At 34.9% G+C, this 13,719-nt stretch overlaps 6 protein-coding genes across 6 annotated transcripts; 5 read left to right on the top strand and 1 right to left on the bottom strand. All coding sequences in view use genetic code 12, as the record gives it.

Annotated features, from left to right (window-relative positions):
• Positions 1-830: 830 nt before the first annotated feature.
• J8A68_003418 (uncharacterized protein) lies at positions 831-3,542 on the bottom strand (the record flags this gene model as incomplete). Its single annotated transcript, XM_049407272.1, has 1 exon — positions 831-3,542. One exon carries the CDS (start codon positions 3,540-3,542, stop codon positions 831-833), a length of 2,712 nt encoding a protein of 903 aa, XP_049263308.1.
• A 550-nt stretch (positions 3,543-4,092) lies between these two features.
• On the top strand, positions 4,093-4,596 carry J8A68_003417 (E2 ubiquitin-conjugating protein; the record flags this gene model as incomplete). Its single annotated transcript, XM_049407271.1, has 1 exon — positions 4,093-4,596. One exon carries the CDS (start codon positions 4,093-4,095, stop codon positions 4,594-4,596), a length of 504 nt encoding a protein of 167 aa, XP_049263307.1.
• A 219-nt stretch (positions 4,597-4,815) lies between these two features.
• CBP1 (Cbp1p) lies at positions 4,816-6,300 on the top strand (the record flags this gene model as incomplete). The annotated part of the gene is made up of 1 exon (XM_049407270.1): positions 4,816-6,300. One exon carries the CDS (start codon positions 4,816-4,818, stop codon positions 6,298-6,300), a length of 1,485 nt encoding a protein of 494 aa, XP_049263306.1.
• Positions 6,301-6,782: 482 nt separating this feature from the next.
• J8A68_003415 (uncharacterized protein) lies at positions 6,783-7,220 on the top strand (the record flags this gene model as incomplete). The annotated part of the gene is made up of 1 exon (XM_049407269.1): positions 6,783-7,220. The coding sequence occupies one exon, from the start codon at positions 6,783-6,785 to the stop codon at positions 7,218-7,220; it is 438 nt and encodes a 145-aa protein (XP_049263305.1).
• Positions 7,221-7,521: 301 nt separating this feature from the next.
• Positions 7,522-9,396, top strand: J8A68_003414 (uncharacterized protein; the record flags this gene model as incomplete). The annotated part of the gene is made up of 1 exon (XM_049407267.1): positions 7,522-9,396. One exon carries the CDS (start codon positions 7,522-7,524, stop codon positions 9,394-9,396), a length of 1,875 nt encoding a protein of 624 aa, XP_049263304.1.
• A 338-nt stretch (positions 9,397-9,734) lies between these two features.
• On the top strand, positions 9,735-13,289 carry ELF1 (Elf1p; the record flags this gene model as incomplete). Its single annotated transcript, XM_049407266.1, has 1 exon — positions 9,735-13,289. The coding sequence occupies one exon, from the start codon at positions 9,735-9,737 to the stop codon at positions 13,287-13,289; it is 3,555 nt and encodes a 1,184-aa protein (XP_049263303.1).
• Positions 13,290-13,719: the final 430 nt, after the last annotated feature.

Raw genomic sequence — 13,719 nt, 5'->3', positions numbered from 1 at the left:
TTGTTGAGGTCTTACTGATTGCTGGGGCAGTCCGGATTGGGAAACACTATCGCTTACTTCTATTGAATCTGGAGATCCTTCAACCAATGTACTCTCTTCTTCTTCATCTCTGACTCCATTTGAGTACAAACTCAATGCTTCCACAGTTAAATCCATTTTGTCAAATACAATGCTTTATTATTCTGAACTACTATTGGATGATTCGTCTACTGTGGAGGTTTTGGCAAGCAAACAAAAAAAAGGGTGATGACTTGAAAACTGATTAGGTTGTTAAAAAATAAAGTCAAAGAAATCAACTCAGAAATTACTGGGGGAGTCTCAGGATATTTAATCGAAAATTAATGATCGGGGTGTTAGTGTACAATGTGTGTGTTCAATTACTACGGTAGCGTTCTAGTCAACTCTAATTTAGTTAAAGAAGAGTCTTAGTTTTTTTTTTTTTTGCAGAAATTATTACGTGAAGGTTCAGCAGCGAAATTTGGTACGGATGGGGGTCAATCTTGTGTAAGTGTTAGTGAAGAAATAAATGGTTGACATCTGCCGGAGATCACCGGTTAATAGCACACCTTACCGAATTCTAAGTTTGATAGAAATTTTATAGAGAATGTACGTTCACTAGATGCTTAACTGGAGTTGCTCTCGATTTGCCAAGATGGTTGCAAAATAACAATACACAAACCTCTTCGCCTTCACCAACTTTTAGACGGTTCAAGATATACAAAGAAGAACGTCTTACTACTAATATACTAACTGAAAAGAGTAAAAACAACTCATCTCTTATTATTCAATGCTATTTAAATGCAATCAAAATAAAACTACCTATAAAATGTTTACAACAAAGTGTCTTCATCGTCGAAAGAAACGTCACCAAATTCCCAACAACCCAAATGATCAGCCTTGGCTGAAGTTTGGACTTTAAGCAATTCTTGAACATAATCCTTAACAGCAGGTTTAACTACCTTATTATTCACAATTGCCCAACCTTCGCTTACTAATTGTTTGTTAATAGTATAAGTTGGATCAACCAAAGATTGTTCAGAATCATACAAAATACCTTCAAATTCAGCAGTACCAGCACTGTTAGGTAAGGCGCTAAGAACTAATTTCTTATCATACGTCAAATCTTCAAGGGCATAGATTGCGTCAGTCAAGTAGTCAGTTGGTTTAGCTGGTGGTAAGGATAAGTTCTGTAATGTTGTAGTATGGGCAAATGGTGGATAAACAGTCAAACTGAATTTAGCTGGTAACGAACGTAAAGATTTTAAAGGAACATCATCAACATTACCAAAATCTAAATGTTTAACTTGATATTTCCCAGTTGTTTTATCGAAGTTTGTAACCTTAGCACGATAATATTTACCATTTTCAAATTTTGCACTTACTAATTCATTCTTTTTAGGTCCACGAGTCAAATTAAATGGTAAATCACCAGAAGCACTTGATGCACTAGGAGGTTGTGAATGGAATTCATTGAATGAAACTTTGAAAGTAGCAAATTTTTGAACAGTAGCACTATCTAAATAATGGAATGATAGTATACCTTGAGAATCAACATCCACAACTTCAACATCAAAATATTGTGGCTTGGAAGCAGCTAAATTGATTTCAGCCAATTTTGCACTGGATTCAGCTAATTCACGTTCAACTTTTCCGGCATCATATGCGGACCAAATTCCCTTCTTGGCTTCTCTGGCAGTTTCGTCAGCCTTAAGTAATTGTGCAGACATTGGGTTCGCATTGACTGCGAAATCATGACATTTAATTAAACCTTGTTCTAACAAATTCACTTGAATTGGAGATAAGGCATTGGCATTTGCATATAAATTACCAATAAATGCACCTAATTTATCAGTATCATAGATTTCAAATTCAATTGGACGTTGTAAGAACTTTTTGTTCATGAATTTAAGTCCTTCATCACCCAATGTTTCGGATTTGTCATTAGATAATCCACCCAAGATTAAGGTTAATTTGATACCTTCTTTAGGATTGAATAATCTGACACGATTGATGGAGGAGACATGTTCGACATAATATGCACTAATTCTTCCACGTTGTTTAAAACCATTGAAGAATGTTTTAGCTTTGGTGAAATTCTCACTTGCATCAATAATACGAGTTCCAACGGTCAAAACCTTATTTAAATCACCATAGATACCACGCTTATTTGGAGACTTCTTGGCTTCTTCTTCTAGTTCAACTAATTTATCCCAATTCAAAGAACGTTCATGTTGAGTTGCCTTATTGTGTTTGATAACGGTAGCAAATCCATTAGTGACCAATAATTCTGAAAGATCAGTATTACCATATTTGAAACTAACCAAAAATCTAGCTTCAAGCCCTAAATCTTTATTTTCATTTCTGTAACCATCAATGTAAAGAGTACCTGATTTACCAATAACATGTTGTCTGGTAAATTCTTTAGCAGTCAATACTAATGCTTGTTGTTTTTGGGCATCGTTGGTAACAGTACGATCATTCAATCTTGGAGCCCTAAGAGAAGCCAATTGGACGGTGATTTCTTCATCAGAATGAGGTAATCTAATTGAAAAAGAATCAGCTGAAATAACTCTAGCAATGGTGACATTGTCAATAGTGGCACCTGGTTTCAAATTCTTGGAAGAAAGACCAGTAGCTGGTCTAGATGTTGGAGCACTGGCATTGGCAAAGATTCCTTTACCTAATGCTCTGGCAGTTTGTTCTGCCTTTCTTAAAACAACCATAGTTGAAGATCCGATTAAAGTAGATTGCCAATCTACAACTTCACCTAATCCAGCTTCTAATAATTTTTCATGAATGTTATTACCAGAAGGATGATTGATAATAGCGATTGGAACACCGGTAGAACTTTCACCAATTATGGAGGTAGTTAATTCTGCCTTTGTAGTTAATAATTTCTCTTCAACAAATTGTTTAGCTTGATGAGCAACTTTAGTCAAATGAGCAGATTGTTGAGCATCATCAGTTCTTGGACATTTAATACCTGCTAATAATAATGTAGTGGAGATGTGTTGGTTCTTATTCGCAATAATACGGGCAACTACTCTGTCACCACTAATGACTTTGTCGATTATGACCTTAAGTGGGTACTTTTGGGACTTATTAATAATATTTTCATTCAATTGAACCAATTCGACTTTTTCAGGTTTAGTATTCCAAACACCAACTTGATTAGACTTAGCAGTATTTTCAGCTTCAGCTAAAGTATAATAAATATCACCTTCTTGTTCAGTGAAATTTTCTTTTAATCTAACTTGTCCATGAGATAACAAATATTCAGTCAAAGATTTAAAAATTGGAGCTTGAACATCACCAAATTCACGACCAGTGGTTGGGTTTTTATAATTGACTTTAAATTTGACTTCTTTTCCAATTAATAATTGACGCAAGAATTCTTTTGATTCAAAATCATCAGTTGGTGCACGAACATTTGAAAGAGTTAAGATTCTTTCTGGAGGTGGGATTTGAGTTGATTTGGAAGGAGTAAGGACAATTGTATCTCCACTTAATACGTTTTTGACTTTGGCTACAAAGAAGGACATTTTTGGATACAAATTGTTGATGGGAGATATTAATCAATTGGGGAAAGTGGTCTTATGGAAATTGTTGAAAAATATGAAATTTTTCAAATTTGCCAGCGAACGAAACAAAAGAATTAAACTCTCCACACAAATTCTTACAAAAGGTAGATTGCGCTACCAATATTTAATATGTGGCATAAACACATCCAAACTGTGGAAATATCTACAAGAGCATAAGCAAGTCTATGGAGCTATACATTTAAATACTGGAATTCCATCCTGCGTTTTGCAATCCCTTTGTATGTTGCAGTTGATGACTTCACTAAAAAATTTAACGTTTAAAATTTGGAGTTATATGGCCGATATCGCTACCAAAGCTACATATACGACAATTGTCGCTACCAATTGAAGATAAACGATTTGATTTTTTCTTGTGGTTGGGTTTTGATCACTCTTGTGATTCCCATCTTGTTCTAAACTCTTCTGATTTCTACAAATCACAAACTCAGATCTAAACAAGATAAGATACCCCACCTATATATAGATACATAACGCAAGAGATACCTTTAAGATGGCACCACGTTCAACTGCACAAAAAAGATTATTAAAAGAATATCAACAACTCATGAGAGATCCTCCACCAGGTATAATAGCAGGACCAATCACTGAAGATGATTTATTTAAATGGGAATGTCTTTTAGAAGGACCTCCTGATACCCCATATGAAAATGGAGTATTTCCTGCATTATTACAATTCCCAAAAGATTATCCATTAAGTCCACCTACTCTAACTTTTGATCCACCATTATTACATCCAAATATCTATGCTGATGGAACAGTTTGTATTTCGATCTTACATCCACCAGGAGAAGATCCAAATCAATATGAACGTCCCGAAGAGAGATGGTCTCCAGTGCAGAGTATTGAGAAGATCTTATTGAGTGTGGTTAGTATGTTGGCTGAACCAAATCCTGAAAGTGGTGCAAATGTCGATGCTTGTAAATTGTGGAGAGATAATCGAGATGAATATAATAAATTGATCAGATTACATATTACAAAATCATTGGGATTATAATTTCTTGCATATCTTTGTATATAAAAGCTATAAATAGATAATAATATACTAATAAGCATAGACATTATTTATAGTCAGCGTCGTTTTCCTCTTTGGATCATATCCCGCTAACATTCCACCAGGGTCTACCTCAACCCCCACTCTCTGGCCCAGCCAAAAAAAAAATATTCGATACCCACGAAGTCATACCAATTCTTTTTAACCCCATATACATCCAAGATGTCATCCAAGTCAATCTCAACTAAAGTAGCAATTGTAGGCGCCGGAGTCTCAGGTCTCAAAGCAGCCCAAACCCTTCTTCACACTCGCAATTCCCCCTTCGGCCCCGGCGATATCACCATAATCGAAGCCCAAGACCATGTTGGAGGTCGTATCAAAACCGACAGGTTGAGCTCTAAATTAGGCACAAATTATGATCTCGGAGCTGCTTGGTTTCATGATTGTTTGAATAATAGTGTTTTAGATTATGTTCGTCTGTTGAGTGATTTTGATATTGGGAGGGATACATATTTTGATGATCGGGATATTTCGACCTATGATTCTACTGGGAAGATAGATGTTAGTGGATTGAAATTGAATCGTGTCGTCGAGGATATTGAAAAGTTTATTGAATTGTATTATCATGATGAATTGGATAAGAAAGATATGTCATTAGAAGAAATTGTGGATGAATATTTCAAAAAATTTGATGATTTTTTAACTGATGAACAAAAGAAGTATTGTGGTAGAATAGTGAGGTATTATGAATTATGGTATGGGATAAGTTGGGATATCATAAGTGGTAAATACTCAATCATGGATCACCAAGGTCGTAATCTTTTGAATAAAAGAGGATATCTGTATGTAATCGAAAAATTACATTCCGAAATAACTCCTGCTTGTTCAATTCTATTAAATCAACCAATTCGTAAGATAATTCGAAACAACAAGCAAGGAGATAAACGTCTTTGTCTAGAAACTACCAATGGCCTCTCCATCTACTCCGACTATGCAATCATAACCGTCCCTCAAAGTATCCTACAACTCTCCGACCCAACCCATCCAAATTCAATCATCTGGCAACCCCAACTCCCAACCCCGATCCAAACCTCCCTCAAAACAATCCATTTTGGAGCTCTTGGAAAAGTCATCTTCGAATTCGATGAAATATGGTGGAACCCAACCCAAGACCGTTTCGAAATCCTCGCAGATCCCATTCCCAAATCCACTACTACCACCAATAATCTTTCACAACGATTAACAGAATGTCCAAAACCATTCACATATCCAGCATATATAATAAATTACGCCTCCGTGAAGCAAACTCCAGCATTGGTCATACTCACCCAAGCCCCACTCACACAATATCTTGAATCCAACCCTGATGAAGCATGGACCTACTACGGTGCCATGCTATCACAACTCGCAACCGGTGGAAATAAGATAACGGAGCCCATTAATACGATTGTGACGGATTGGACCAAGAATCCGTATATTAGAGGCTCGTATGCTGCTTTGCATACTCATGACCAGCCTAGTGATTTGATTATTCAATTGTGTGGTGAATATGATGGATGTGGGATGGCGAGTGTTGGAGAGGAGTGGGTGAGGTTTGCGGGGGAACATACGGTGATGGAAGGCGCTGGGTGTGTGCATGGGGCTTGGAATAGTGGGAAGAGGGAGGGGGAGTGGATATTGAAGGATGTGGAGAATAAGGAGAAGTAGACGTGAAGAATTCAGTGGTCCGGTTTAGACAAGGAGAGTTGGAACAGAATAAGACTAGTAGGTTAAATGAATATAATAGGTTCTTTCTAAGTGTTTAGTCTAGTACATATAGATACTGTAGGCTTCTGGGAGATATTCCCAGAAATCATGTAGTCATTGAGTAAGGACTGACATATGCGCCGCACGGAACCCTTATTTTCTTATACAGCGTACAACTGCTTATCCAACGAAACTATCTTTAGACTATCAAGTGTATCTAGCTCTTATATTTGACATGACTCATTTACCAATAGCTCATATTCTTGTTAAGGAACTTTCTAGAACATTCTAGAAAAGACTCGAAATCTTGAATTCATTGGCTTATACCGATAGCGCATCGCATTGCTACCAATTGAAAAAATCAACAATATAAAAAAAAATTTCATCCATCTTCATCACCACCTCTTCTTCCAAGACCAACTAGGTAAACACAACCAGCAACCATGTCCACTCAATTCGAAGCCGAACATGCTGACAATTTAGAAGAAATCGAAATGCAATTCGCCGTCAAGGCGGTTCAACAAGCGGAAACCTATTGGTCCTTATTAGAATCCATCAAAGGTTCCACCCTTAAATTAACCAAATTCGACCAAGACATATTTGAATGTTTATTAGAAGCATTTCCCGAATATAAAGATCCAGCAAATGTAGCTAATATTAGTGAAGAAAGTATGAAGAATCATGCTGGAAAACAAAAATGGAGGGAATTTTGTGAACAATTTAAAGATATTGAGGATTATAATTTTGGTACTTTGTTGAGATTGAAGCTGAGTGATGAATATAGTCAAGAAGGGACTATTTTTGCTGTGAGGATTCAGTTTTATGCTATTGAGATTGCTAGGAATAGATATGGTTTAAATGATTGGGTTTGTAAGAAGTAGACTTGCCAGGGATGTTGAGGGGGGGGATGTAATTTGATAGTTTGTATAGTTACATTGTTTGTATTAATAAAGACAGTTCTGTTTTGCAGTTTCATAGAAATGTTATTCTGATCTTCTCGGCTTCTCTAATGAACTCATTGGTTGTATAGGAAGTCGATTAATATGTATCGGATATCTAATTAAAAACTCCGAGAAAGTTTGATTTCTCAAGAAGAAAATAAAAAAAATGTGTTGTCGTCATATTCAATTGCATTTTACAACCAACCAATGAATCAATAGCCATATAACCACTTATAACAAAATGGCATCAAATAAATCAAGTGGTAGTAGTAACAGTAATACCAACAGTAATGGCAGCAACAACAGCAACAATCTAAACCCACAGACACAATGGCAACAACAGCAACAACAACAACAACAACAAAATCAATCAGTTGGTGGATCACAACAAGTTTATAATTTACCAGGAGTTATTAATTATTTAACATCAGAATTCACCAATTTAGAAAGATATAAGATCATGACAAATATTGAAAAATCAGAAATGAAATTTAAAATTGTTCAATTGCAGGGGGAAGTTAATAGTTTGAAATTCATTAATCATAAACAGAAAGTAAAGATTGATAAATTAGAACAAGAGAATAGATGTTTAAAATTGAAATTAGGAGAGGAGGACCAGAAGGAAGAGGTGGAGGGAGGTGACGGTGATGTGATTGTAGAAGATAGTGAAGGAATCCCAAAGATTGATTTACTGATGATTAAGAAATCAAAACAACAATTAAATAAATCAATGAAGGAGATTATGAATCTATTAAAAGCTCCATCATCTAAAAACTACATAAATCTCCCACCTCATCCTGATCAAACTAATACCATACCAGCGATCGCTCCAGAACTGAATGAATTTGATGTTTTGATAGATAACAACACGGTAGACAATCAAGTTGAAGCATTCTTATTCCAAGAAATATCAGCTGCTAACAACAAGACTGGTTCAAACAAATCCAATAAGAAACAACGGAGTGGTGGTGGTGATAGTTCTGTTATTTCACAATTCTTTTCTGATGAGCCATATAATTTAGATGTGATCGAGAGTCCATCTAGATTGGAGATTAAGAATGGGAGTGATGAGGATAAGGAATCTTATTATGATAATATTTTGGTTGAGGATGGTCCAAGTGAGGATCTTTCTGATGTTGAAACTATTGCTTCTACTGTGATATTAGAGGATGCTGATGATGAGGAGGAGGAGGCGGAACCGGAGGAAGAAGAGAGGGAGCAAGAGCAAGAGCATGTAGAAGTGGATGACAATGGGGATGATGAAATAGTTGGGGTAATCTCTCCCCATCCTAGTCCAGAACCTGAATTAATTGATTTTAATGATCCAGAATATGAGAATTTGGATGTATTTGATAGTGAAAATGTTAGTATTTATTTAAATTCAATGTCAGCAACTGATCATACAAAAATGACTGTAACAAACAATAATATTGAAGATGATGATGATAATGATAATGCAAAAGTATTATTAATTAAGGAATTTGATTTAGATATTGAACCTAATCGAATATGTAATATATTCCCATTAATAATCCATTCACAAACTAATGTAAGTGTATTTTTATTAATCTATAAAAATGGAGAAGTTAGAGCATTAATATTTGATAGTCAGGGTGGATCGAAACAAGAAACTATAATTAATATAAAATCAATAATTAAAGAAGTTTTATCAAGTTCAATAATTGAATTTAAGAATAAAACAAATGAAAAATCAAAATATATTGGATTAGCAATTGGTGGGACTGCAAGTAACAACAATCAATTTTTATTAAAAGTGTATCAAATCAAATTTCATAGATCTGATAATAATATTCAAAGCAAAGAGATTGGAAGTTATAACAAGAATTTCTTAATGAAGGGAAAGCAACAAAGTAGTGCAAGTGGTGATCATCATATATCATTTGCAGGATGGTATGTGAATGAGAAGGCACATCCACATGCTGCACCTACTATTCCAACTCCATTATTAAAGGGAAAGCAGCAACAACCAAATAATAGTAGTAATGTATCATGTGATGATGATAGTTTGGGTATTTATGAATTATTATATAAGGTTGATGATAAGACTTTTGAATTGAATCTTGTACTGAGAAAGAGTAATGTATTTAGAGAGTAGAAATTTAATAGTTAATCTGTAAATATACTTATTAATATGATACTAGTAGTAATAGTCGTACTGGTACTAGTAATAGTAGTAATAATGGTGGTGGGATGGGTGTGTGTTTATCTGTCCTAAAGTGGGAATGGTGCGGCTCATATTAAAAAAATAACCGTTTTATCGGCCATCACAGATTTGTCATTGTTCTTCTCTTTCTGCGCAAAAGAAATTTTTCACTTTAAATTTTTTTTTAACAAAATCTTTTAAACGTGGGTATTAAAATCTTACTTTTAATTACTTCTTTCTTCTTTCTTCTTAAGATTTATTAAAGAGCAAACAGAGTTTAAGTATCAGCTATGTCACAATCATTTGACGACTTTATTAAGAAGCAGAAACAAACTCAATCTAAGCCAAGAGGGTTTGGTTATAGTGCTCAACAAGCACCTCTGTTCCAACCACTGGGACAACAACCAGGTTATAATCAACAATACCAACAAGGATATAATCAACAATATCAACAAGGATATAATCAGCAATTCCAACAAGGTGCTGGTTACGTAGCTAATCCAGGAAGATATAACAAACAAAACAATTATTATTCACAGAATGCTAATGAATTCATAAGTCCAGAACCAGAATCATTACCAACAAGTGGAAGAAATACTCCTAATCCAAATGCTTCAACTACTTCATTAACTTCTTTAAACACCGCATTAAATAAATTAAATCTTGATATTCCTTTCCAAGATAATTTATTCAATATTGAACAAGCGTCGAAAATTGGTGAAATTAGACCAGAAGTTGAATCTATTATTGATCAAATTGCTGAACAAGATAATTTAGATATTCTTAATGAATGGAAATTAAATGATATCTTGAAATCTTTATTAAAACCAAAGAATTCCGCTTTAGTTAGAGAAGCTGCTTTATTAATTATTCAACAATTGGCTATTAGATTTGGTGGACAAACCCCCAAAGAAGCTTATTTATTACAATTTTTTAGTACTGCTTATGATATGTATGCTGATAAAGATAAGAATGTCACTAAGGCTGCTAAAGCCGCAGTTGATTCTTTATATGGAATTTATCCAATTCAAGCTTTAGGTTCAATTGTTTTAGATGAATTATTGGTATATTTCAAATCAGGAGCTAAATGGAATTCTAAAATTGGTACTTTGGTAACATTTGATAGATTGATTGAAGATGTTCCTGCTGATTTATTAGAATTAAAATTCATTAATACTGTACCTGTTTTAACTGATTTATCAACTGATTTTAAACCAGAATTGGCAAAACATGGTTTATTATCTTTAAAGAAATTCGTTAAAGTATTGGATAATTTAGATTTACAAAATAAATATGATTTAATTGTTGATACTTTAGCTGATCCACAACGTGTACCTGATTGTATTAAGAATTTAAGTTCTGTAACATTTGTTGCTGAAGTTACAGAACCAGCACTTTCTTTATTAGTTCCAATTTTAGATAAATCTTTAAAAATGTCTTCGTCAAGTAATGAACAATTAAGACAAACTGTTATGGTTACTGAAAATTTAACAAGATTAGTTAACAACAAAAGAGAAATTGAACAATTTATTCCAATTTTATTACCTGGGGTTGAAAAAGTGGTTAATAATGCTTCATTACCTGAAGTTAGAGAATTGGCAAGCAAAGCATTAAGCGTCATTCAAGATGCTGAAAATGAACAAACTGATGGGAAATTCCATGGAAGAATCACTTTGGATCATGCAAAAGAATTCTATTACAAAGATATTCCTCAAGAATTACAACCAATTGCTGATTCATTAAACTTAGACGAAGAGATTATTGGTAATTACTTATCTACAATCTTACAATGTGATGCTCATGTTAATGATTGGAAACGTCTCAAAGAATACTTAGAAATGCTCATCCCATCATCCCAACAATCCAGAGATCAATATATCGAACTCGTTATCACTAATTTACGTGCCCTCTTCAACCCCGTCTCCTCCACCGACGGCCAAGACGATGATGGTGCCATCGAGATCGTAAATGCCGATTTCTCATTAGCTTATGGTTCTCGTATGTTATTAAACAAGACTAACTTACGATTACTCAAGGGACACAGATATGGATTATGTGGACGTAATGGTGCCGGGAAATCTACACTTATGAGAGCCATTTCCAAGGGGCAATTAGAAGGATTCCCCTCGGCTGATGAATTAAGAACTTGTTTTGTTGAACATAAATTACAAGGTTCAGAAGCTGATATGGGTTTAGTTAGTTTTATTGCTTCCGATCCGATGTTGGAACATGTTGCCCAATCGGAGATTAAAGCCGCTTTGAGTGAAGTTGGATTCCCTGATGAAAGAATAGAACAAAAGGTTGGGTCATTATCTGGTGGTTGGAAGATGAAATTGGAATTAGCTAGGGCAATGTTGATGAAAGCTGATGTATTATTGTTGGATGAACCTACTAATCATTTAGATGTTACTAATGTCAAATGGTTACAAGATTATTTAACTACCCATACTAATATCACCAGTTTGATTGTTTCTCATGATTCTGGATTTTTGGATCATGTGTGTACTGATATTATTCATTATGAAAATAAAAAATTGGCTTATTATAAAGGTAATTTATCAGAATTTGTTAAAGCTAAACCAGAAGGGAAATCTTATTATACTTTAACTGATTCAAATGTTAAGATGGCCTTCCCTCCACCAGGGATTTTAACTGGTGTTAAATCAAATACTCGTTCAGTTGCTCGTATGTCAGATGTTACATTCACTTATCCCGGTGCTGCTCAACCTTCATTGAAGAATGTTTCATGCTCACTTTCATTATCTTCCCGTGTCGCCATCTTGGGTCCAAATGGGGCTGGGAAATCCACCTTGATCAAATTATTAACTGGTGAATTAATGCCTGATTCAGGTAAGGTTGAAAAACATCCAAATTTACGTGTCGGTTATATCGCCCAACATGCATTACAACATGTCGAACAACATAAAGAAAAAACTGCCAATCAATATTTACAATGGAGATATAGATTTGGTGACGATCGTGAAGTTCTCCTTAAAGAATCCAGAAAAATCTCCGATGAAGAAAAAGAAATGATGTCGAAAGAAATCGATATTGGTGATGGTAGAGGAAAAAGAGCAATTGAAGCTTTGGTTGGTCGTCAAAAATTAAAAAAATCGTTCCAATATGAAGTTAAATGGAAATTATGGTTACCTAAATACAATTCTTGGGTTCCTAGAGAAGTCCTCTTGGAACATGGATTTGATAAATTGATTCAAAAATTCGATGATCATGAAGCATCGAGAGAAGGATTGGGATATCGTGAATTAACACCAAAAGTCATCTCCAAACATTTCGCCGATGTCGGGTTGGATTCAGATATTGCCGATCATACCCCTATGGGATCCCTTTCTGGGGGACAATTGGTTAAAGTTGTCATTGCGGGTGCTATGTGGAACAATCCTCATTTATTGGTGTTGGATGAACCTACTAATTATTTAGATCGTGATTCATTGGGTGGGTTAGCGGTTGCCATTAGAGAATGGGCCGGTGGGGTGGTTATGATTTCGCATAATAATGAGTTTGTGGGTGCGTTATGTCCTGAACAATGGATAGTTGAGAATGGGTCCGTTGTTCAAAAGGGTGTTGTCGAGGTTGATAGTGCCAGATTTGAAGACGGTGGTGCGGATGGGGAAAGCAAGGAGGGATCTCCAGCTCCAGTGCCAATGAAGAAGAGAGCGGATGATGATGATTCTCCGGCTAATATTAAGGTTAGAACTAGAAAGAAGAAGATGACTAGAAATGAAAAGAAGGCTCAAGCTGAAAGAAGAAGATTGAGATATATTGAATGGTTAAGTTCTCCAAAGGGAACTCCAAAGCCTGTTGATACTGATGATGAAGAGGATTAAACAAGATGTTTAGAGATATTTTTGTATAGTAGTTTAGTAGTTTATTTTAATAGAGATAATTTGTTTTAGATGTGGCTTCTAGCTGTCAAGTGTATCAGTAAAGTGTCGAGTATTTGAACTGGTGACCCAAATGTGAAAGAATGGTTAGTGAACGCTTTTAAATGGAATCTGTGAAGTATCAAAGTATCAGAAAATACTCCAAGCAGTCATAATGTTCGGTTAATTTATAATAAATCCCTATCATCACAAGCTGAAGATGATCTACTGTACTTGGTTTCAAATACACTTGATACTGTTATAGATATTTTAAGACACATATTTTGTGTCGCGACTCCTTTGTCTTAAAATTCTCATTTTTTTCAATTTTTCAGTGAACAAAATCAAAATTCACATCTGGAAGGCAAATTCAGATTAATCTATCAACTGAATA

This window comes from Hemisphaericaspora subhashii, assembly GCF_019202705.1.
Source record: "Hemisphaericaspora subhashii strain CBS 10753 chromosome Unknown scaffold106, whole genome shotgun sequence".
Classification (NCBI taxonomy): Eukaryota; Fungi; Ascomycota; class Pichiomycetes; order Serinales; family Debaryomycetaceae; genus Hemisphaericaspora; species Hemisphaericaspora subhashii.
Note: the sequence above shows the minus strand (reverse complement) of the source record. Positions and strands in the feature narration are given on the sequence as shown.